The sequence below is a fragment of the Molothrus aeneus genome, chromosome 1 (genome assembly GCF_037042795.1).
Source record: "Molothrus aeneus isolate 106 chromosome 1, BPBGC_Maene_1.0, whole genome shotgun sequence".
Classification (NCBI taxonomy): Eukaryota; Metazoa; Chordata; class Aves; order Passeriformes; family Icteridae; genus Molothrus; species Molothrus aeneus.
The window spans coordinates 2,608,350-2,631,859 of record NC_089646.1 but is presented as its reverse complement, the minus strand read 5'-3'; the positions used below and the strand labels follow the sequence as shown (position 1 = coordinate 2,631,859).

General features: G+C 43.7%; 1 protein-coding gene across 1 annotated transcript in view; it reads right to left on the bottom strand.

The window, feature by feature from the left end:
- The window catches only part of OBSCN (obscurin, cytoskeletal calmodulin and titin-interacting RhoGEF), a 177,510-nt gene that overhangs the window by 115,892 nt on the left and 38,108 nt on the right, over positions 1 to 23,510 (bottom strand). The window contains exons 17-34 of the mRNA XM_066554246.1: positions 23,092 to 23,361; positions 22,532 to 22,795; positions 20,902 to 21,168; positions 20,502 to 20,614; positions 19,367 to 19,520; positions 17,891 to 18,052; positions 17,064 to 17,168; positions 16,132 to 16,398; positions 15,265 to 15,534; positions 14,197 to 14,463; positions 11,882 to 12,148; positions 10,523 to 10,789; positions 9,676 to 9,945; positions 8,666 to 8,932; positions 7,455 to 7,721; positions 5,651 to 5,923; positions 1,353 to 1,619; positions 206 to 475 (exon numbers count right to left, since the gene is read on the bottom strand). Of these exons, the coding sequence (XP_066410343.1) occupies positions 206 to 475; positions 1,353 to 1,619; positions 5,651 to 5,923; positions 7,455 to 7,721; positions 8,666 to 8,932; positions 9,676 to 9,945; positions 10,523 to 10,789; positions 11,882 to 12,148; positions 14,197 to 14,463; positions 15,265 to 15,534; positions 16,132 to 16,398; positions 17,064 to 17,168; positions 17,891 to 18,052; positions 19,367 to 19,520; positions 20,502 to 20,614; positions 20,902 to 21,168; positions 22,532 to 22,795; positions 23,092 to 23,361 (4,287 nt within the window). The remainder of the gene's footprint in view (positions 1 to 205; positions 476 to 1,352; positions 1,620 to 5,650; positions 5,924 to 7,454; positions 7,722 to 8,665; positions 8,933 to 9,675; positions 9,946 to 10,522; positions 10,790 to 11,881; positions 12,149 to 14,196; positions 14,464 to 15,264; positions 15,535 to 16,131; positions 16,399 to 17,063; positions 17,169 to 17,890; positions 18,053 to 19,366; positions 19,521 to 20,501; positions 20,615 to 20,901; positions 21,169 to 22,531; positions 22,796 to 23,091; positions 23,362 to 23,510) is intronic.

The following is a 23,510-nucleotide window of genomic DNA, read 5'->3' as shown; positions in this document are numbered from 1 at the left end:
TATTATTTTATCAAGTACCCTTGATTGATACATTTTAGCATGAAATTATCACCCCAAAAAACAAAGAACATAACGGACCCAGCCAGAGCTGCCTTTTGTTTGTGCTGATCCTTGTCCTCCTGAGCACTCTCTGAAAGTGCCCATGGTTAGCAGGACCACGGCAAGAACAACAACAAATGGTCACAAGCAGGTGTCTCATTCCTACCATGGATTTGGACTTGGGCTGTGGTCTGCTGGTCTCCAGTGTCACAGGTGTATCTTCCCGCATCTTCTGGCTCTGCATTATGAATCACCAGCTCTGCCACTGTCCCCTTCTGCTTCATTTCATATTTGGCACTTGCCTGGAGCGTGGCTTCTCCCTTCTTCCACACCACCGTGGTGGCATCAGCTTTTGTGAGTTCACAGCGCAAGGAGACGGATTTCCCTTCTTCCACAGCCGTGTCCTCCAGGGCTTGTTTGAAAAGCACAGGCACAGCTGGAACACAGAGCCAGGGGTTAGGACAGGCCCTCCTGATCTGCTCTACATCAAGTCCTCCCATGAGAGCTGTCACCTCTTAAATCCAGGCCTTTTCCAAATGAGCAGAGCAGCCCTAGGCCCTCCACTGGCTGTGTGGCACAAGGAGATTCTGCCTGGGAGCAGGAATAAATCTCTCCCTCTGATGTTACCATCTCACTGTGGATTCCTAGAAATGTGGGGCAAGTTTCTTTTATTTTTAAAAAGGACCTTTTCAGATTCCTCTGGGCACCATCTGCTAATGAATTCCCTGCTCCTGCAGGGCTCTGAAATAACATTCATATCCTATATTTCTCCTGTTTTCTGCTTCAGCACACACTGCTAAAGGCAGTGCATTTGTTTAAGGGCAGTGGAGAGTGGAGATGCCACCTAAGAGTCTTTGAAAAGATGTTTTGGGGAGCCTGGAGTCTATTAATTACTTGTTCACCTTGAATTTTCAAGGGATTGGATTTATGTTTTCACATCCTTGTGCTCCAGTACTAGTGGTCTCCACTCCAACTCCAGTTTTAATACAGCCATATAAAGCAGCTGATAGGGCAGGAACTACAGCACAGAGAAAATTAATCCTCTGCACTTAATTTTCTTTTATTATTTCCCCCCAGTGGACAGTTACAGACTGAAAACCCCAGATACAGAATATGAAATCACATGAATGAAATACATCCAGGTGCCTACAAGGTGCAATATTACCTTTAAATTTTACTTATTAAGGATGGCGCTGCCACAAGAACAATGAAGTGTTCTGTGATTTTTGTTTACTAGATCTAATGAAGTGTTATGTGATTTTTGTTTAATTAAGCACCTGATTAAGTGTGGCAATGCCTCAAATTGTACCCACCATTCACTTTGACCCGAGCAGTGGTTTTCAGTTCCCCAGCACTGCAGGTGTAGTCCCCAGCATCTACAGATTTCACATCTCGAATTATAAGCTCTGCCACAGTCCCATGCTGCTTAAATTCATACTTCTCACTGGCATAGAGAACAGTGTCTCCCTTCATCCACTTCACTGGGGTACCAGGTTTGCTGAGCTCACAGGTCAGCCTGACCTGCTTTCCTTCCTTGGCTTCTTCATTTTGGAGCTCTTGCTTGAAGAGAACTGGTGTTTCTGAAAGGAGGAGTAACAGAAATGTTAAAAGAAAGATGTGAGGTTGGAAATTACTTTTCTCTTTTAGAATCAGACTTTGTTTTTGAGGCAGAAAACCACAGGAATGAAAAAGCAAAGAGTAAACAGATGCTGACATCTCACATCTGGCTGCCAGCACTTTACAGCAGAAAAAACCAAAACCTGAGGCCAGATGCTTATTTTCTTTTTAATCACTGTCTGCACTGCTGAGGATGCTGCTGCTCTTACTGCTTTTTATTAACATCAGTGGCAGATGCTGCACTGCAGCTAATGACACAAACTGTCCTGCTGATGGCTGCTCAGAGCTAGACCACCAGCACAAAAAACATAAAACTCCACTGAGGTCAACTCACACACAACACAGAGCACACAGAGGAATGGCAAAGCACTTTCTGTTGTGAGCAGCAGTATTGATTTCTCATCTTAAAAAACCCCTACAGTGTATTTTTTTTTATCCAGCATTAATACAGATATAAAACCAGCACAGAGCAAACACAGAGAGGGAAGCACAGCTGAACATGGCAGGGTCCCTGTGGAGGTTCCCCCGCAGGCTCTGCCACAGTCTGGGCTTCAAGGCTTTAAGGTGAGCTTGTGCAGGGAAAGCACTTTTGGGGGAAAATAAACTCAACTGAAATGTTCAGATAAGGAAAAAATAAATTCTTCTTGAATTATGCTGTCTTAAGAATATACAAGTCAGCTGCTGCACAAAGCCTGTGGCTGTTGGAAATCTACACCCTATTATCCTGTTCCCCTTTTACCTCCAGTTTGGGACACTCAGTGTCACATGACTACTGAATTTCTATTTTCTATTTCTGCATTCTGCTGTTCTGATGTGACCCTGACAGATAAAGGAAAGTTTTCCAACAGTGAAATTCCTTGTAGACATCCTTATGACCTGACTCCCTTAACCTGAATCCGTGTGTTTAAATCCTCAATCCATCCACATCCTTCTCTGTGAGGGGAAACATGGGGCTGTTGTGGGAAGATTAAAAAGGTGGCTCTTTTCTAACAGAAAATTGTTCATCCAGATCATACTGGAGTCAACACAGATCTTTGTTTCATAATGGATAATTGGGAAAATATCCTTGTGCTACAGAAAGACAGAAAATCAGGATCGTTAACAACCAGTTCTTCTTCATTGCATCATCAAGGTCTTCTCTTTCTTGCACACCCTCAAGTTGGTTCTTTGTGCTCTAGAAAAATCCTGTGAGCAGCCTGACCTCCCACTTGGTGCTCTGGGGTCCAGGTTGACCATTCCAGCAACCCAAATCCTTTTTTTGTTCATGCTGACTTCCCTAATCCAGACACAGCTTCTGATCAGCCCATCCCAGGTGTGCAACACCAGCTGCACACAGGACATCCTCTGCTCTGGATGAACCCAGCCTGTGCCTGTAAAATCCTCCCTGTACCTGCTCAAACTTGCCCAGGACAATGATTTAATTCACAGAGAGATTTAACCCACAGAGGCAGGAGCAATTATAAGGGGATATTTGATGAGCCTGGTTCTCACCTGGATGAGACCCAACCCATACCCAACTCAGAGTTAAAAGACTCACCTAAGAAGAGAACTTCTGCCTCAGCTCAGACAACAGCCCTTTAGATCATAGAACCCTTTGGGTTGGAAGGGCCCTTTAAAACTCATCTATTCCAACCCCCTTGCCATGTCCCCAGGTATCTTCAACCAGATCAGGCAGCTCAGAACCCTATCCTGATCTTTAGTGTTTCCGGGGATGGAGAATCTACCACCTCACTGGCAAAATCCTATAGTGTTTTACCACCCTCGTTGCAAAAAACTTCTTCCTTACATCTGTGGCATTCACATTTTCTGAAAAATCCCTTCACCCAGGGTTTTTCTCCTGAGAAGCTGAGGAGCCTCAGAGAAAAGGAAAACAATAATTATCTGATTTGCTTCTCCTATGTTTTGCTCCTTTAGAATGTGTTTGGAGATTGTTTTATTGGATTCTGCTGTGAATTATTTTGTCTCATTGGCCAATCAGTGTCAAGCTGTGTCAGGACTCTGGAAAGAGTCAGGAGTTGTCAATATTATCTTTTTAGCATTCTGTCTGTATCCTTTCTGTGTTCTTTAGTATAGTTTAGTATAGCGTTCTTTAATATAATATAGTACTATAAAATAATAAATTAGCCTTCTGAGAACATGGAGTCAGATCCATCATTCCTGCCTGCCACAGGGCACCCCACAAACACAATATTGCTTTCAATTAAATTAACCCTTTTTACTTTAAACCATCTCCCCATGTCCTATCAAGCAGGAGAGCACCTCCTGCCCGGTGATGCTCTTTGGGTGCATTGCTCTGAATCAACCTGGCAGCCTAAAGCAATTGCACAGACAAATGTGGGGCTGTGAGCTCCCTCCTTGGGGAGAGCCATCACTGGAGACAGCTCCAGGAGGTGATCCATCCTTTCTGGGGATTACCTCTCAGCCTGGGGTGTTCTGCTGCTGCTCTCTTTTTGGGGTTTGGAATGAGAGGATTCATGTACCTTCCAACCCAAAGCATTCTAGAATTCCATGATTCTCAGAGGCACTAAAGCTCCTCAGAGCTGGAGCCAGGTCAGATGAAGGATTCTCCTGTTTCACATTCTGCCACCTCTCTGGCTGCTGTTCCAGATGACTTGATGAGAACACCTCAGTGCACACCACAAGGTTCCTTTTCAGTGTAGTTTCATGTTTTTCACTCCAATTAATTACTCTAGGACCAAAATCACCCCAAAAGTTTTTACCTTTGACATTAATAATTGCACCCCTTTTGGCTGCTCCAGCCTCACACTCCCATCTGTCACTGTCTCTTTCTTCTGCCCTGTGAATGACAAGCTTGGCTCCAAACCCTGACTGCCTGATGTTACATTTGGAAGAATTCCCAAGGCTCTTCCCATCTTTGCACCACTTCTCAGGGCTGTCTGACTGGAGGTTTCACACTGAAGGCTCACATCCTCTCCCTCAGCGACTTCAGCATCAACCAGCTCCTTTGTGGAGACACAGGGCTTCTCCAAATTCATATAAAAAACATCTGACATGGTTCAGAAGAGGTGTGGATTCTCAGATCACAAGTAATCTTTGAGATTTGGATCCAGGATTGCTTGTGTCAGGGTAAGTAACAGATAATTTGGTGTTTGTGACTATAAAGCCCTCAGGGAGGCACCAGTGATGTTCTGAAGTGTTGTTTAACTGTTAAATGATATCTGGGAGAAACTGAGAAGAAAATATTCCTGCTGAAGAACATCAATAATTATCCTTTTGCAAATAAAACCTTTCATTTTCTCTCAAGAAAAAGAAATCCATTTGCATTTCTGCAGCTTAGCAAAATTTGGGCAAATTTTCAACTTTTGTAAAAAGAAATTTTCTTTGCAATAAGTGTGGTTATTCTGAAAAAAAAAAAAAAAGAGATTATGATCTGACACAGTGGAGACTGTGTGTTTAAAATCTCTGGGCCATGAGAAGTATTTATATTTCCAGTTAGGAAACATCTCTCCAATCCACATTCTTGGGCTGTCTGCCATTCATTTCATTCATTTATCTTTGCTACCAAACACTGCAGTTTTACGTCAGTTTAACTCCTCCAGAGAAAACAATCCATTGTCAACAACGAATAGCAGAGAACACATGCAGTATTTCCTTTCAAACAATGAAAACTGAATTTAAAACTTACTGGTTGCCCTGGTTTTTTTTTTCATTGAATTAATTGATGCCTCCTCATGAATCATCACCCTATCAGCTTGAGGAAAACTGAACGGGGCATCCACTGTACCATCACAGCATTAATAACATTCCCATCTAAATCAAATAAACACTCCAGGAGTTGTCCAGGATTACAAAGAGTTCATTCTCCAGCCATAATTTCATTATATAATTAATGCTATTCTTGAAAATGCACAGATATACAAAGATGGTGCTAAATTTGTAGCATTTTTGCTCCTCATTTTTTCCACCTACCCACATTAACCCCGCTTATTTCCACTCAGCATTTCCTCTCCTGCAGTTGTGATGATGGATTTACCTTTAACAACCAAACTGGCAGAGGTTTTCTTATCACCAGCTTCAAATGTAATGACCCCCGAGTCCTTCAGTGAGAGCTTTCTCAGCGTCAGCAGGTGATATCCACCAGGCTGGGACTGGATCTCATTAAGTTCATTGGTATGGAGTGGGGTTTTATCCAAAAACCACTGCACTCTGCTATAGTCTATGGGAGAGATTCTGCACTTGAACATGGCAGATTCTCCTTCTAACACAGTGACATCCTCCAGGTCTTCTGTTATTAGCACTTTCTGGCCTGAAAGGAACATAAATACATCAATTACTGCGATCTTCAGTTTCCGGTGTGAAAATCGACGTGGGAAAGCTCCCAAGATTTCCCACGTGAGCATTTCAAGTGAGAAACACGCTCATGACAGAGAAGAAGATTGAAACAGAATTCCCCCAATATTGACCACAAAACCCACTCACAGGAAGATAATGTATACAAGACAGACACCAAAATAGGGCAAAGACAGCTTTGAAGCACCAGAAAACATAAAGCAGAACAAGTAGCCAGGACAATGCAAATCCAGGGCTGTAAATTTTCTCCTAATGAAATCCTTGGAAAGTTTGGAGTCTCTGACAGCATTACTGGGCTCTAAACATCACCAAGAAGTTATCTCTCCCTTGACAACCTGGCTGATTTTCTACAGCAAAAATAACTTCCTTTCTATGGGATAGGACCACTGATCCCACACCTTCTTTGAGTTCAGCCCAACTCCTAATACAGTGGGAAATGGAGAAAATGTCTGAGTGTGGATTTGGTAAAAAAAACTCAAAACATCTGCCCTGAAAACTTCCATGTATAGATAGATACATCCCTAACTAAAAATAAATATATAAACACACATAAAAAGATAAACCTCACTATAAATAGATATAAAATAAGGTTAGCACTGTATACAAAAATATCTCTGATGTTCCTCCTACTTATAAAACCAGCACAGGGATGTTTTACTTGAATGTTCATGACAGAGAAGTGTTTTTTCCATTCAGAAAAGCTGCTGTTAAAAACCTCAGAGTGAATTTAGACAGCTCAGAGCCTGAGATTATGATGGGGATTAAACACATTTCTTTGCTTCTTGAGGATGCTGTAGCAGATGATCAGAGGAGGAGTCTGACTTTACCCCATTGTCTTTAAAAACTACAACAATTAGCAAGTGGACACTGCTGCTCCATCTCCATCTGATTATTCTTGAATCATTTCTCCAGAGGGCAGGGTTAGGTGGGATATTGGGAAGGAATTCTTCCCTGTAAGGGTGGGGAGGCCCTGGGAAGCTGTGGCTGCCCCTGGATCCCTGGAAGTGTCCAAGGCCAGGATGGACAGGGCTTGGAGCATCCTGGGATGGTGGAAGGTGGAACTGGATGATCTTTAAAGTCCCTTTTAACCCAACCCATTCCATGGACATTTTATTTTTCCACCACTTTTTAGGAACCACTCCTGGGAAGAAGAATCAAGGGGTATGGAGAAACGCCTGAAGGCAAGATAGTTTTCCCTCATCCAACAGCAGGCACTGTGCATCACATCCATTTTATGTTCACACAGGAACACCAATCTCTCCCCTCACATGAGCCTTTAAATCACACCCAAAATACTCCAGGTGTAATTGCTTCCAACTGCTCTGCATGTCCATATTTTTGGACATCCCCATATTTTTGGCCACGTGTTCCTGCCATCCTGAGACAGAACCAGAAATCAGCAGCTCTGCCACCCTGAGATCCAGCTCTGCCCGTGCACGTTTCCCGTGGCAGAAAATGGATGTAAATCACATTCCTCTCATCCATACCTTGCACAGTTAGCTTGGCTCTGGACTGGGCATCCCCAATGTCACAGCTGTAAATGTCACTGTCACTTTTCTCCAGGTTCTTTATGGTCAGCTGGAGGACTTGTCCTTTCTGTGTCATCTCGTATTTCCTGCCAGCCCGGAGCTCAGCAATGCCTTTTCTCCAGACCACAGAGGATGCAGCTCTCTCACTCTGGCACACAAAAACTGCAGTTCCATTCTCGTCCACTTTCAGGTCTGAGAGTTCCTTGACAAAATAATTAGGTTTTTCTGGAAGGAAAAAGGAATAATTTTTCAAAATGGCCAAGAAAGGTTTGTCACCCAAACTAGTCCCAAGCATCCAGAATCATCTTGGATCCTCTCCGCTCCAACTCACAGAATCATAAAAAAATAATCATACAATCATTTAGGCTGAAAAAGACCTTAAGATCACCAAGTCCAACCATTAACTTAATCAAACCATATTCCAAATAACCACATCTACACATCTTTTAAATCCCCCTTCAGTGGTGACTCCACCACTTCCCTGGGCATCCTCTTCCAATGCCTTACCACCCTTTCCATGAAGGAATTTCTTCTTACATCCAATCTAAAACTTGAGACCATTTCCTCTAATCCCATCAGATGGAATGATTCTAAGATCACCAGGTCCCCCTCCTGTCACAGGATATATCAGATGAAATATCTCCAGGGAATATTAATGCTATGGTCCATGGACTGGTGAGGTCTCTTGCAGGCAGCTTTCACCACTCATATTCAAAATAGAATAATTCAAATGGCCAGTTTTGATTGACTTGTTACAGAGCCCATGAGATTGTTCACCACTCATATTCAAAATAGAATAATTCAAATGGCCAGTTTTGATTGACTTGTTACAGAGCCCATGAGATTGTTCACCACTCATATTCAAAATAGAATAATTCAAATGGCCAGTTTTGATTGACTTGTTACAGAGCCCATGAGATTGTTCACCACTCATATTCAAAATAGAATAATTCAAATGGCCAGTTTTGATTGACTTGTTACAGAGCCCATGAGATTGTTCAGCAAAAGGTGCTTTTTCATATCTAATTTTTTTTAGCTTTTAATCAATGATTTTTTTTTTAAACTAAAAATTGATCCTGCCCAAGGAGATGGAGGAGAAGAAATCTATGATTGTAGATATTTACACCCAACCTCTGAACCTGCCAGCTCCTCTGCACCCTTCAGCTGACCTTGCACTGTGACCCTGGCTGTTGTTTTGGAGGTCTCAGTCTCACAGGTGTACTCCCCACTGTCCTTGGCCGTGGACTCTCGGATGATGAGAGTGGCCCGTGTCCCCTCTTGCTGCAGGTTGTACTTCTGGCTTTTCCTGATTGCTTTGCCATCCTTGTACCACCTGATGTTCACATCAGCTTTGGACAGCTCACAGCTCAGGCTGATGTCCTGCCCTGCCAGTGATGTTTTATTCTCCAGCTGTTTTGTAACCTCAGTAGGTTTTTCTGCAGAGATTAAAAAAGAAAAAAAAAAGGGGGGGGGGAATCTTTCAATGAAAATCATCTCTGTATGGTTGGGGTTTTTTGCAATTCAAATCATTGAATCCCTTAATGGTTTGGATTGGAAGGGATCTCAAAGATCAGCCAGTGCCACCCCCTGCCATGGGCAGGGTCACTTTCCACTATCCCAGGCTGCTCCAAGCCCTGTCCAACCTGGCCTTGGACACTTCCAGGGATCCAGGGGCTGTCACAGCTGCTTTGAGCACCCTGTGCAAGGCTGGAACAAGATAATGGAAAGTTCCCTCCAACCCAAATCATTCTGTGATTTCCTGATTCTACGGAAAAGGACTAACTGCAGATTATGAACCATGTCTGAAAGTTACTAATTTCTTCTCTCCACTGACCACCCAGGAGCCTTGGGTGATTATCTCTGACACACAATCTGGCCTGTAATTATAGTACACACTATCTAGTGTAGTCAGTTCTCAAATATCTATGAAAAGCTTCAGCATTTCACTTGGTTTTAAGGAAAAATCTCAGTTCTTCAAGGCTCACAGGGAAGGGAAAGGAGATTTTTTAAGGGAATATCTCAGCTCTTCAAGGCTCATAGGGAAGGGAAAGGAGATTTTTTTAAGGGCAAATCTCAGTTCTTCAAGGCTCACAAGGCAGGTTGTTATGATCTGAGTCAACAGCAAGAGTTTGCTGGCAAACCTTATGAAAATACACCCAGGATTTTCTGATCCCATTACCTTTCACAAGCAGAGAGGCCTTGGAGGTGAGACCACGGGCAGTGAAGATGACTTCCCCAGTGTCACCAGGAATGACATTTTTGATACTCAGCGTGTATTTCCGACCTGCATTGGAGGCTTTAAACCTCCCCCCACTTTCCACTTTTCTCCCATTCAGCGTCCAGTTGAAGTCATCAATGCTTTCGTGGGACAAAATGCACTCAAAAGTGCAATCTTCTCCCTCCTGGATTTCAGTGTTCTTGAGCCTTTTGGTGATGCCAATGTTCAGTTCTGGAGAACAAAAATTGCATTAATACAAGTTAAAAATGCTTTTATGATAGACATGAGTAGAGTAATGGCGTTTTTAACTCAGAAGAGGGGTTTATCTGCTAGATTGGCAGGACAGCACTGTATTCCCCACAGGTGGCTGTGACATGGGAAGGATTTTTCAGGCTCAGAATCATCTCTAAGTTGTATAAAAAGAGAAATGTGAATCTCCTGGCTGTGCTCAGGAATGACTGAATGAAGAACAGCTCAGTGGGGGAGAGGGAGAGGGAGAGGGAGAGGGAGAGGGAGAGGAGGCTTGGGGGATTTTTTGTTGTTAGTTGGGATTTTTATTTTGAGAAGTTTTTGCTTTTTTGGGAGCATTTTTGCACTTTAGGCATGTTCAGGAAGAAAATATTGTCGCTATGTTCCTGATACCCGATTTTCACTTAGAAACCCCAGATATACTTACACCAAAATAAACAGGAATTGCTCAGACATCACAATATTATGTGAGATTTGTTCAGGAACAGGCGAGAGCCCAAGGGACCAAGGCTACTCATATTTTTAACACCCTTGAGAGGCCACTGTGTACAGCACTTACCCTGAACGCTGACCTTTGATTTGGCAACATCAGTGCCAATGTCACAGGTGTACAACCCTGCATCTGTCTTTTCAAGGTCGTGGATAAGGAGGCACAGGGTCTTCCCAGACTGTATCTCCTCATACTTCTTGCTTGAAGTGATCTTCACACCATCCTTTTTCCAAACAGGTTTGACCTTCTCCTTGGAGACTTCACATTCCAGTTTGATCACTCCTCGCTCCTCACCAAAAACATCATCCAAGGATTTCATGAAGACAGCAGGTTTCTCTGAAGGTCAAGAGGCAAAAAAAAAAAAAAAAACAACCAGGATGTTCAGGATGCTTTCAGTTGCTATCAAATATTTAGAGACATTGATAAACCCTTGGCAATATTGCTGATACCAGTGCAAAGCAGTATCACTCTCCAGCACACCCAATTCCTTCATCCTGCTCTCAATCCTTCATCCTGCTCTCAATCCTTCATCCTGCTCCAAATCCCTTCATCCCAAGATTGTGTTGATACAAGGGGCTGCCCTGATACAGGTGCAGCACCTCACACTGGCCTTGTTGAACCTCAAGAGGTTCACATGGTCTCAGTTCTTGAGCGTGTCCATGTCCCTCCAGATGGCACCTCAACCCTCAGGCATGTCACCTGCCCCACTCAGCTGGTAGCCACCTGCACACTCTCTGAGGGTGCCCAAGAAGGTGTTAAACCACAAAAACTCAGTTGTGTGACTGAGCTTTTGGACATATGAAGGACAGCAGGAAGGAAACTGTCTTCTCATGGCTAATTGGATCCAGCTCCAGAACTGATGTATTAAAAACCACAGAATTACAGAATATCCTGAGTTGGAAGGGACTCACAATGATCATCCAGTCCAACATCTGACCCCGCACAGGCACGCCAACAACCCCACACTGTCCCTGAGAACATTGTCAAGCACTTGTGGAGCTTTGGCAGCCTTGGGACCATGATCATGCCCTGAGGAGCCTGTCCAGTGCCCACCACCCTCTGTGGGAAGAACCTTTTCCTGATATCCAACCTAAACTTCCCATCACTCAGACCCAGCTGTTTCCTCAAATCCTCTCACTGGCCACCAGAGTGAAGAGATCAGTACCTGCCCTTCCACCTCCCCTCACACGAAGATGTTGAAGCCCACAGCAAGGTCTCTCCAGCTGACCAAACTCAGTGACCTCAGCTGCTCCTCTGTCAAGCCTTCCCCTCCAGACCCTTCACCATCTTCATGGCCCATATTTAATAGCTCAACATTTTTATATCTATTAAGCAGGATTGGATCCTGCTCACCAAATCCCCATGGATTTGGTAATAAGGGCTCATTTGCATCTCTCATTTTCATTCAGGAGCGTGATCTGGACCCACCTATCACCTTCAGCCGCACAGTCTCCGACACCTTGTCTGACTTCATTGTCACCGTGCCAGCATCCTCAGGCTTCACCTGCTTCATGGTCAGCATGTAGCACTTGCCCACGTTCTTGATGTCGTTGAAGTTGTTGGTGTAGAGGAGGGTGCCATTGAGGAACCACTCCACGTCCTCGTCGTCGTGGGACAGCTCGCAGGAGAACACGGCAGAGCTGTCCTCCTCAACCTCCACGTCCTGCAGGTGCTTCAGGACCTCTACGTTGCGGGCTGAGGGAAACCAAGAGGGATCAGTTGTGGGTTTCTCTGGGTCTGGATTGAAGGCACTTGAGACAGTAGTTCATGTTTGCACTCAGGTGTTTATTATTTCTTATCAGTAAAACAGTCTCACTACTGGGGGTTTGGCAGCAAGGCACAAAATGGCCAACAATCTCTTGTTCCAAGGCCTTTTCAGACTAATCTATCCAATGAAGAACTGACACCTGGAATATTTTCCCTTTGAACCCAATCACTGATCCCACAGAGCTGCAATGGGGACTTTTCTGCCCAATTACAAAATGCCACCCAAACCCATGGAGAAGGAGGAAGAAGAAGCATGAAGCAGAAGCCCAGGATGACACCCTGTGCCCTTCATCTTGCTTCCATCCACAACACACTAAAAACCCCAAAACCTCAATTTCTCACCCAGTGACACACCTGCACTGCTCTCTATAATCTATTTCACACTTTTGTGGATTCCAGTCTATCTTGAAGTCTGGGGAACTTTCTCCATGAATGAGGGTCAAAGTCAGTGCTCCCCTGGGGGCCAAGGCACCCCAGAGCAGACAGAGAAATATTCCCAGTGCCTTGGGTTTTCACAAACCATCATCACCATAAATCAGTTGTTATCACAAACAGTCTCATGGAGTTTATTAGATTATTTGTTGTGGTCTCCTGCACACCTTTGGCCACCACGTTTTGCTTACTTGGTTCTGCACATGCTCCAACAGAAACAAAAATTATTAAAAAGGCTAATTAAAATTGTCTAGAACCCTCAGTTCTCTTTTTATATATAAATCAGTTTGGAGGCTTTGTTTGTGTTTTATTTAAAAATAAGTAATTTTTTTCTAAAATTATGTTGCAGTGATCGTAAGCATCACACAGAGCTCCAAACTCTGTGTGCTTGTCACTGCACACACAAACACATTTTAACTAAATTATCCCTCATTTCCAGGAAAACTGTGACACAGAGGATGAGATTAATTAAGACAATGATTTTGGCCACAAAGGCAAAGTACAAAGAGCTTAAACAGCTTGCTCAGGTTTAAGGAGCAAGAGGATTTTGGTTCTTTTCTTTCCCCGTCCTTGGGCAGAGACTTCTTGCAGCTTCTCTGCTCATGGAATGCTGTTTTCAAGGAGGAGATAACTCTGAAGAGGGTTTGGGACTATTACTTCATTTTCTTTTTTAATATATATATTTGTTTGGATAGAATGGAGTCACAGAACCATTCAGGTTGGAAAAGACCTCTAAGACTGAGTCCAGGCATTCCCCCAGCACTGCCAAGGTCACCATGAAACCACATCCCCAAAACTTTTTAATCCTTCCAGGGATGCTGACATCACCACTGCCCTCAGTATTTAATTTCAATGTCTGACAACACATTCAATGAAGAACCTCTGCAAAGCCAAACTGCTACTAAGAGCTGCTCCCTGGACTTTTGGAAATGATTCTGTAGCTCAGCTCCAAGTCTTTCCAGAAGTGACACAGTGAACATCTTTTCTTGCAGTGTCACCTGAGGGGGAAGAACTGGCTAAAAACAGTTCTGTGCCCAGATGGGGTAGAACATCACTATGAATAATTATTGTATTCAGATATATAATAGTAGCTATAAAATATATTTATAGCAGGTAGACAAATGTATGCAGATGTATAACAATACAAATGCATAACAACAGCAGATAGACAAGCTGACACAGATGGCAGGAAATGAAAACCACAGCCAAGATCACCAGAACTGGAGGCCTGTAGCAGTTTAACATAAAGGATATTTTTAGGTGAAAGCCCCTAATTCCTTGTATGAGATGGACAATGACGTGCCTTGACAAATGTTAATTTGTGCCTTACCCAGATGCTGCCCTCCCACACACATTACCAGCTTCCCAGCAAGAGATGGATTTCAGGGCTGTGGAATCACCAGTTTGCTTGTGACACTGCATTTATATAAAATCAGAAGATAACTGTGGGAATCTACCTCTCCCCAGGAGGAGGAACCTTGAGTGAAACAGAGCATCATAAAGACCGGCAGCAGGCCAGCCCTGCTGCTCCAAACCTCTCGTACCTTCAACGCTCAGCGTGGCTTCAGTCTCGGCGATGCCAGCCCTGCACTTGTACACGCCAGCGTCCTCAGGCTTCACCTTCAGGATCTTCAGCTCTGCTGAGTACTGGTCCCTCTTGATTTTGTACTTCTCCGAGGGCTCAATGAGCTCTTGGCCCTTGAACCACCTGACGTGCTTTGGGGAAGGCCTGAAGTCACAGGACAGGATGACCGAGTGTCGCTCCAGGACGGTCTTGTCCTCCAGCTTCCTGGTGATCTGGATATGGTAATCTGCCAAGCAGGGGTGGGGGAAGAAGAATAGATCAGTCTAAAGAAGAGGAAGGTTTTAATCTGTATTTCATGCCCATTAATTTAACATATGGCTTTCTGTTTTGTGAACTGCTCAGGTCCTGCTACAAGTGTCTCTAACAGAGCTCGAGTGCTTTGAAGCTACAACAACACAATGATCTATAAGGAAAGCTGATTTCTGTAAGATAATATTGTGTATTAACCACCAAATTCATGGTCCACTTCTGGCTCGGTGCTTGCTGAATTGCTCTCTAATTGAGGTTTTCATTCAAGTAAGAGTAAATGAAAGACAAAACAAGGACTTCAGGACGTGATTGAAGAGATTTACCATGGTGACAGCAGAAGATAAAAAGCCTTGAGGCTTTGTCCTACATCAAGTCAACGACAAAATGAATTAAGTAAATGAGCTATCAAACTTGTCTAGTTCAAAAATGGGACAAAATAAACTCTCCTGGCAAATTTCATCTGTTTTGTCCTCCTTGGTAAAGTCAAGAGAATAAAAATAATACAGAAACCAGTTTTAGCTTGATAGATTTGAATACCAGGGACACCAAAGTCATTTAATCAAATCCCTTCCTAAGACATTTCTGGCTCAATTGGTGCATCCAGCATTGCTCCCAACAATTTGCACCTGGGAACCAAACAGATCTTCCAGGTACACAGGAATTTCCAAGAACCCACCCCAGAATAGAGAATATTTATGACAAATTACTTTCCAGCTACTGTGAAAGGGCAGATCTTGGTTCTGATTCACATGATACATATATTAAAAAATTGCATTACCTCTGACAAGCAGGTTTGCTGTGGATTTGGATTTGCCAATGGAGAACTGGATGGTGCCTGTCATATCAACACTTGTTTTGATTATTGTCAGCCTGTGGATGGTGCCTTCCTGCTGCATGATGATGTTTCTGCCAGCCTGCAAGGCTGCTCCCTTCAGGAACCACTTGGCAGGTTTCACAGATGGAATGGATGTCTCACATTCAAAATTGGCTTCTTCAGGCTCAGTCACGTCCTCATCACACAATTCTTTTACAATATTAATGGCTTGCTCTGGATGGAAAAAGAGAGCAGGGATTTAGGAGCCATGAAAGCTTTTCCATTATCAAGCCTGACCACTCAAGACATCTTTTCTGCACTTATGAACTCAAAAGGCCTTAAAACATCTTTTATTCTGTATGAAAGCAAACACACATTGCTGGTCACAGGCCAGAAAGTGAATCTGTATCTCTTGATTCCTAGTCCTAATTCTAAAGTCAGTTTTCTATCCTGATATCAAATATTTTGTGCTATAAAATGAAAAAGATGGTTCATTGGAATGCAGATGTTGATAAAAGGAGCTGCAACATTCATCTGAAAAACAGACTTTATCCAATACATTTGATAAATGTCTCTGGAATGGGAATTCCCTAATTTTCCTTAGGAGAATATACCAGATAATAATTTTTCAGCATGTTCCTGTGTGCAAAAGGATTGAACACCAATGCGCTTCAAAATAAATAACATGAATTAAAATTCATTTTTAAGCAGTATTGTGTTTCCAGAGCAAACAACAAGTGAGTCAGCCCATCCTTTCCAACATAAACAACAAGTGAGTCAGCCCATCCTCCTCCCAGTGCATTCAAGGGGTGAAAAAAAGAGGTTCTCTACCTTCAACAAAGAAATTAGCACTGGTTTTGTCATCAAAGGCATCACAGGTGTACGTGTCCTCATCCTCGTAGTCGGCGTCATTGATGACGAGTTTCCGATAGACGCCCTCGCTCACGATCTCGTATTTCACACCAGGGTGAATTTCCCTGTCCTTTTTGAACCACCTGACCTTGGCATTGGCCCGGGACACCTGGCACTCCAGGACCCCCCGGTGCTTCCACAGGGCGATCTTATCCCGCAAGGGCTTCACGATTTTCACGGGCAGCTCTAGGAGGGCAAAGGAAATGGAGCAATCAGTACGGTCTCCATTGCTCTCATTAACAATATTTCTTTTATGTTCACTAATTTGGATGGTGACAGGAATCCCTGCCAGGCTGAGCACTCAATTAACAAGTTTAATTAGTAAGAGTTAATTAAAAGGAAACTGTTTCTCTGTATTTTACTGCTGGAGTGGCCAAACTGCAGAAGTAACAGATGGTTTTTCCTCAGCACCTCACAGCAGTGCTACGGCAAAACCAGGGACTGATCTCCAGTTTCCTGAGCTCCTCAGCAGTGCATTAATTCAAACATCTTCCTCTTCTCTCCTTCTATCACATGGTTTTAGTTAAACACACCCAAAAATGCCGGGTTTTGTTACAACATACACCAGAAAGTGAAAATACAAGAAAAAGTCAAGCTACACCTTTTTGTGCCTCAAATTTGACACACAACTTTAAATTTCTAAAGGCGCAAATCCAACCTCCTGAGAGAATTTAACTGGAATTAAGCCAAAATAGACTCTCAGCTGATATTTACCAGGCAGCAAAGTAGGAAGGTTTTCTTTCTCTGAACACTGTAGGACTTTTTTTAACCTTCACGTGCAAAGTGAGGGAAGTGAATTGGTTTGTAATGTGAAAGAGGAGAAGCAGTGCTGGCACAAACAGCAGAATTACCTTTTACAGTCAGGTGAGCACGGGATTCTGCCTTTTCTGCTACGAATTTGATCTCAGCCGCATCCTCGACCTGGACACGTGCGTACGTCAGGGAATAGGTCTTACCTGGGAACAGACACAGAAACACAGCTCAGATATCCCAGGGAAAAACCCCATTTTCTAGTCTCCCATGCCAGTCCCTCCTCTATCCCACCCCCATTCTGTGTTGGTTCCAGTTGTGGGTTTCTCTGGGTCTGGATTGAAGGCACTTGAGACAGTAGTTCATGTTCACACTCAGGTGTTTATTATCTCTTATCAGTAAAACAGCCTCACTACTGGGAGTTCAGCAGCTTTTCATTAGAAGGCACAAAATGGCCACAATCTCTTGTTCCAAGGCCTTCTCAGACTAAACTGTCCAATGAAGAGCTGACACCTGGATTATTTTCCCTTTGAACCCAATCACTGATCCCCCAGAGCTGCAATGGGGACTTTTCTGCCCAATTACAAAATGCCACCCAAACCCATGGAGAAGGAGGAAGAAGAAGCATGGAGCAGAAACCCAGGATGACACCCTGTGCCCTCCATCTTGCTTCCATCCACAACACACTAAAAATCCCAAAACCTCAATTTCTCACCCAGTGAAACACCTGCACTGCTCTCTAGAATCTATTTCACACTTTTGTGGGTTCCAGTCTATCTTGAAGTCTGGGGAACTTTCTCCATGAATGAGGGTCAGAGTCAGTGCTGCCCTGGGGGTCAGGGCACCCCAGAGCAAACACAGAAACATTCCCAGTGCCTTGGGTTTCCACACCATTCCAGACCAAAATCCCCATTTTTTTTCCTCCTACCATCCTGCCGCATTTTGATGTTGTCGGAAGTCTTCAGCTTGTTGTCATTTTTGTACCACTGGGTTTCCACCTCATCATGTGAGATCTCACAGATGAAAGATGCACTCTCGTATTCGTTCACTTCCACATCTTCCAGTGGTTTTACAATCTTGACATCTCGGGCTGTGAAGTCATAAAGACAAATATTCATTTGGGGGTTTCTCCACAAGTGAGTATGGGGTGTTTACTTTCTGCGAAATTATATGGGAAAAAGAGGATTGTGTTTTATTCTAGACCAGCCTTTCTTCCTGGGTAGTTTCTCTCTTCAACACAGTGAATACTTTTTATGGCTGAATCTTACTGTTAGAGGATTTTATGGATGCTGGAACTTCGTGCAGGTATTGATGAAAGAAATACAAATATTAATGAAAGCAAATTCACCAAGAAAATCCAAAGACAAGTCTACAATCTCAGGTCATTATAAACTGCCTTATTCATGCTTCTCTCCATGCTCTCCTCTGTTTTACATAGGAGATATCTTTTTCCAGTGTCTCCTGAACTGAATATAATCCTATTTAACTCTGCACCTTGGCACTCCTTTTGTCACAACTGATCTATTTATCTGTGCCACTGCAGCCCTTTCTCTTTGAAAGAGAAGGCCTTGATACACCTTGGATCAGCCTCAGGAGCAGAGCTGAAATGCAAACAATGACCCATCCCAATCTCAAAAACCAGGGAGAAAAGGGGGAGTCCATGGGGCAGATGTTCATGAAGATACTGCAGAATCCAAGCAGCCACATGAGGACAGCATCTAGTAAGCAATGATAAAGATGCTCTGTCTTTCACTAAGAAAGAGCTGATGGTTTTCACATGTCCCTTTAGAAAATAGCATCTGCCAGGGCACAGCAGAGCTGTGTTTTGAGTAACTTGCCTTTCTCTCAGAGCTTATCTCACGTGCCTCATAGCCTGGTGACAAAACACACCTGGTGCTTCATCAGTTGCTCAGTGCAACACTCAGATGGAAAAACTGCCTTGAGCAGAAAGGAGAGGTGCAGGCAGAAATAACCACCCTTTCCTTAGTATCTACAACCTAAAAATGAGGGCACTTCTTGAGCTCAGACCCAAGGCTTGTCCAGTCCCTGTTCAGGCCAAGTCCCCCTGTGAAAATGGTGTCACCAAACCACATCAGCACCAGCCAATGAATCCCTGCTTTGGGCCAGGCTGTCCAGTATTTCCTGATGTGCCCATCCAGAAAGACCATTCCGATTCCAGAGAATAGAAATCGCTTATGAGAAATGGAAAACTGAGTCAAGATCTCTTCCAAAAATACTGCAAGGATAGAGCAAGCACAGGACAGCTTTGCCAGCGTTTTCTCACCAGGAAGAGAAACTTAACCAAAATGAGCAATTGTGAAAAATAAACAATCCACAAAGAATTTCTTGTTGTGTAGCCAAAAATGCTGCAGTAAATGTATTTTCCTACTTCAGCCAAACATACCATGAACCTTTAGAGTAGCTGATGTCTTGTCTTCAGCTGCTTGACATGTGTAGGTTCCCTGGTCTTCATATTCACACTTGTGAATAATGAGGCTTCTCTTATTTCCTTGGGAGATAATCCCAATGTTTTTACTTGGCTGGATCTCCTTCCCATCCTAGAAGGGGAAAAAGGTCAAAGCAGATCACCCTCAACTCCTGTACATGTGCAGTGAGCAAAACAGACATTCAGATCTGTGCTTATTTCATCCTTCTTGTTGGACTGAATGGAAGACTGTGTTTAAAGGAACACGTGTTGAATATTCATCACAGGGCAAAGATTTCAGAAAGTTGGAATAGCTGAGGAACACACAGAAATTTTGGATGCTCTCCAACACCTTTTTTTGAAGGCTTAAAACAGCATGCAGGATTAGCAGCAAGTCCCTTCAGACATAAATGGTTTTAAATTAAAAGGTCAAATTTAGACTGGAAATAAAGAAGAAGCTTTTCACAGTGAGGGTGACCAAACACTGGCACAGGTAGCCCAGAAAGGTGGTGATGCCCCATCCCTGGAAACATTCAGGAGCAGGTTGAACAGGGCTCTGAGCAACCTGATCTGGTTGAAGGTGTCCCTGCTCATGGCAGGGGGTTGGAAATGAGATGACCCTTCCAGCCCAAATTCCACCTTGAAGAACTGCTGCTACCCCAAATCAAGGAAAGTACCAGCTGAGCCCCAAGGGAGGCTGATGAAATGCCAGAGCTGATCCCCAAAATGACTGTGTAGGGAAAAGGAACTGGATTGTCCCTGACAAAGGAAATTGAGGCTTCCCTTTATATCCCATTTCCCAAAAAGGCTGTAAATCCTGGGTGAATACTGCATGGTGTGGAGTGAAGCACAAGACTGCAAATCTATAGCAGCAGTGCTCACATTCTGTGCAAGAATAGAAAAGTTTAATTTTCAATCCAGTTTATAAATACAGTAAATAAAACTCTGAGAGTGATAAATTGGGAGAGTAAATGAACATAAGGACAAGAGAGCAATGCTAAGAGATTTACTGCAAAGGCTCAGGGCTCATATTCCCTAGAAGCAGAATTAGAGGCTTCCATTCCCTTCCAGAGAAGTCAGAAATTAAAAAATCACAATCCATTAAGTGCTGTACCTTGAACCACTTCACATTGGCATTGGGTTTGGACAGCTCACACTCGAATGTGGCCTTCAGCTTCTGAGTTACACTGACATCTGCCAAAGGCTTGCTGATCCTCACAGGCAATTCTGGGAAAGAAAGGGGAATGGGGTCACACAAGCACTGATGGGTAGGTTTTCATGATAAATAAAATTTGTATTGGTTTGGGCACTTTATCATTCCCTCCCATTTTGTCATTGCTCTGTGCACAGTGATGCCACAATGACCCTCTTGGCACCAGAAGGAAACATCACTGTGCTTTACATCCCTTGCAGTGACCAGGAAAGTTTGTTGCCCTCTTAAGTTTGCTCTCCAGGTCAGGAGAAGACAATTGCATCCACCCCAAGCAGGGCTGGAGCCTCCTGTGCCCGTGTACCTTTCACAGTGAGCCTCCCTGATGAGCTAATGCCCTCTGCTTTGAAGGAGATGACTCCTGCATCTTCCAGAGCCACCGAGGAGACAGTCAGGGAGTGTTTCTTGCCCAGAACACCAAAACTGATGTTGGGTGAAGGCTTCAGACGAACACCATCCTTCTGCCAGGTCCCCTCCACGTCCTCGTGGGACACCTCCACCTCAAAGGTGACAGTGCCTTTCTCAGCCACCTCCAGGGCCTGGAGGCCTTTCACCAGCTTGATCTGCCTCACTGGAAAACAACATGGAAAAGTTGGAGATCTCACACTTGTGAAATAGCCCGAGGACTTCCAAAATGGATTATTTCCCTATTGCTCATGCACCTGCCAATTAGTTTGTATTTGCCAATTAAACAACCGCTTCTACAGGAAATAAAACCTGCCCATGACCACAAAGCTAACATATCTGCTATTTTTTAAATGGATGCTTTCATGCGACAAACAGGTCAACCAAATGTGACAGAAAACACCACTGGCCCCTTTTCTATTGAGGTCTATCAGATTTTAGTAAAAGAAAGACAAATAAGTCCATGGCAATACCGTGCAGTCCTTCAGTTGGGATAAAACAAGAATGGGAGGAAAAATATAGTAAAAGGAAAAAAAAAAAGCCAAACATGACCGGTGCAAAAAGTGCTGACAGCTCACAGGTTGGTGGCCAAAGCATCCATGGTTTGGGTGGATATTACCTGTTTCTGTGACAAAACATTCATGCCCTATCATCCAGCAAAATGGATTTAGTGTTTAAACTTGTATCACCACTAAAAGTAATGAAGTTGCCAATTAAAAAAAAAAACCAAAACCATGATAAAGGCTCTAAGACCTCTCCAGACAACCTATTCAGTCATCTGACCATTAAAAAGCATTTTTAGAATATAACCTAGATCTTTCTCACTGCACCTGAAGTCCATTATTTCCTGGCATCATGGAGATTGTTCCCTTCCACTTTGCAAGACATCAAGCACACAAAAGACTGTTTTCAAGTCCTTCCTCACCTAGTGTTTAGAACCAGCCCAGCACCAATTGGTGGCAAGGACTTTATGGACAAAATTAGACAGTCCTTGAGTACTTATATCCTGTTTTCAAATATCCTGTGGCAATTATTACAAAAAAAAAAAAGTAGGAAAGGGACAGAAGTACAGGGCTGTGGATGAGGCACCATTCATTTACCCAAGAGTGAAACACCCTCAGAGAGAAGATTTGCTTTTGTAGTTTTTTAGACCTTGACTGAATATAAAGAGACATTCTGAACGAGGTGGTTTGCAGAGAAAAATCAGGGCAATGGATGGCTGAAGAGGGATTTTTGGTAAAAAAAATCATACCAAGGAAAAAACACAGAGCATATCAGGGACTGACAAAGAGAGGAAAGAGAAGAATCTTTCCAGCAGCATAAGGGTCAGAGCTGGTGGGATGAGATGGAGGCAACAGGAACCAGGCAGACATTCTCTGCTCATGGCTTAGCTTTCACCTCCTCTTGGTCATTTGACTGGTGGCCAAGCCCACAGCATTGCCCTTGTGTCCCCATGATAATGCAGAGACCAGAATCCACCTCCAAACCCTGACTGGGATATTTATAGAACTGAGGGTCACTGAACTCACTTTCCACATTGATCTTGGCCTGGGTGGTGTCATCAGGGCTCTCACAGCAGTAGAAGCCCCGGTCTGCGAAGGAGATGTCCTTGACCACCAAGGTGTGCTTTGTTCCCTCAGCTTTGATCTCTATTTTGTCACTGGGCTTCAGCACAATGCTGTTCCTCATCCACTTCACCTCTGCAGGCTTGGTCAGCTCTACCTCCAAGGTCACTGTCTCCCTCTCTTCAACTGTTTTGGGCTCCAGCTTCTTCTTGAAGGAGATTGAGGCCTCTGCAAGAGAGGAAATATTAGTAGGAATGTGGAAGATCCAGAAAACTGGCTTTGAAAGAAAATTAAACCAGTGGCTCGTGTACCTCCAAACCCCAAGCATTCTGGGCACTCCTATTTAATAATGCATAAGCAGAAATTCTCTGCTGCTAACATAATTAATTAGAGGGAAAGCCACATAAAACAACATCATAGAATCAACATCATAGAATGGCTTGGGTTGGAAAGGACCTGAAAGACCATCTAATTCCAAGCCCCTGACATTTCCAGCCTGTCAAAGGGGCACTGCCACCTCTTACCTCTGACTCTGAGGTTGGCTGTGCTCTCCACGCCCTCAGCATTGGCAGTGATTTCAGCTGCATCTTCCAGTGTCAGGTCAGTGATGGTGAGGCTGTGGTTGGTGTCCTTCTGAGAGATCACATATTTCTTGCTGGCTTCAATCTTGGCACCATTCCTGAGCCAGGTGACCACAGCATCACTGGGGGAGACAGTGCACTTGAACACGGCCTCTTTTCCTTCCTCAGACACCACGCTGTTGAGACTTGTGACGAATTTCACCACTCTGGGAGCTGATGGATAGAGGTAAAACATTCAGGAGCATGTCCTTGAGTACCTCCGAACAGCCAAGAGCTTCCATGACTTTCTTGGAAGCAGCAGTTTGAGTACAGCATAATGCTGTACTCAAATACAGGAAACTCAGTAAATACAGTAATAAATA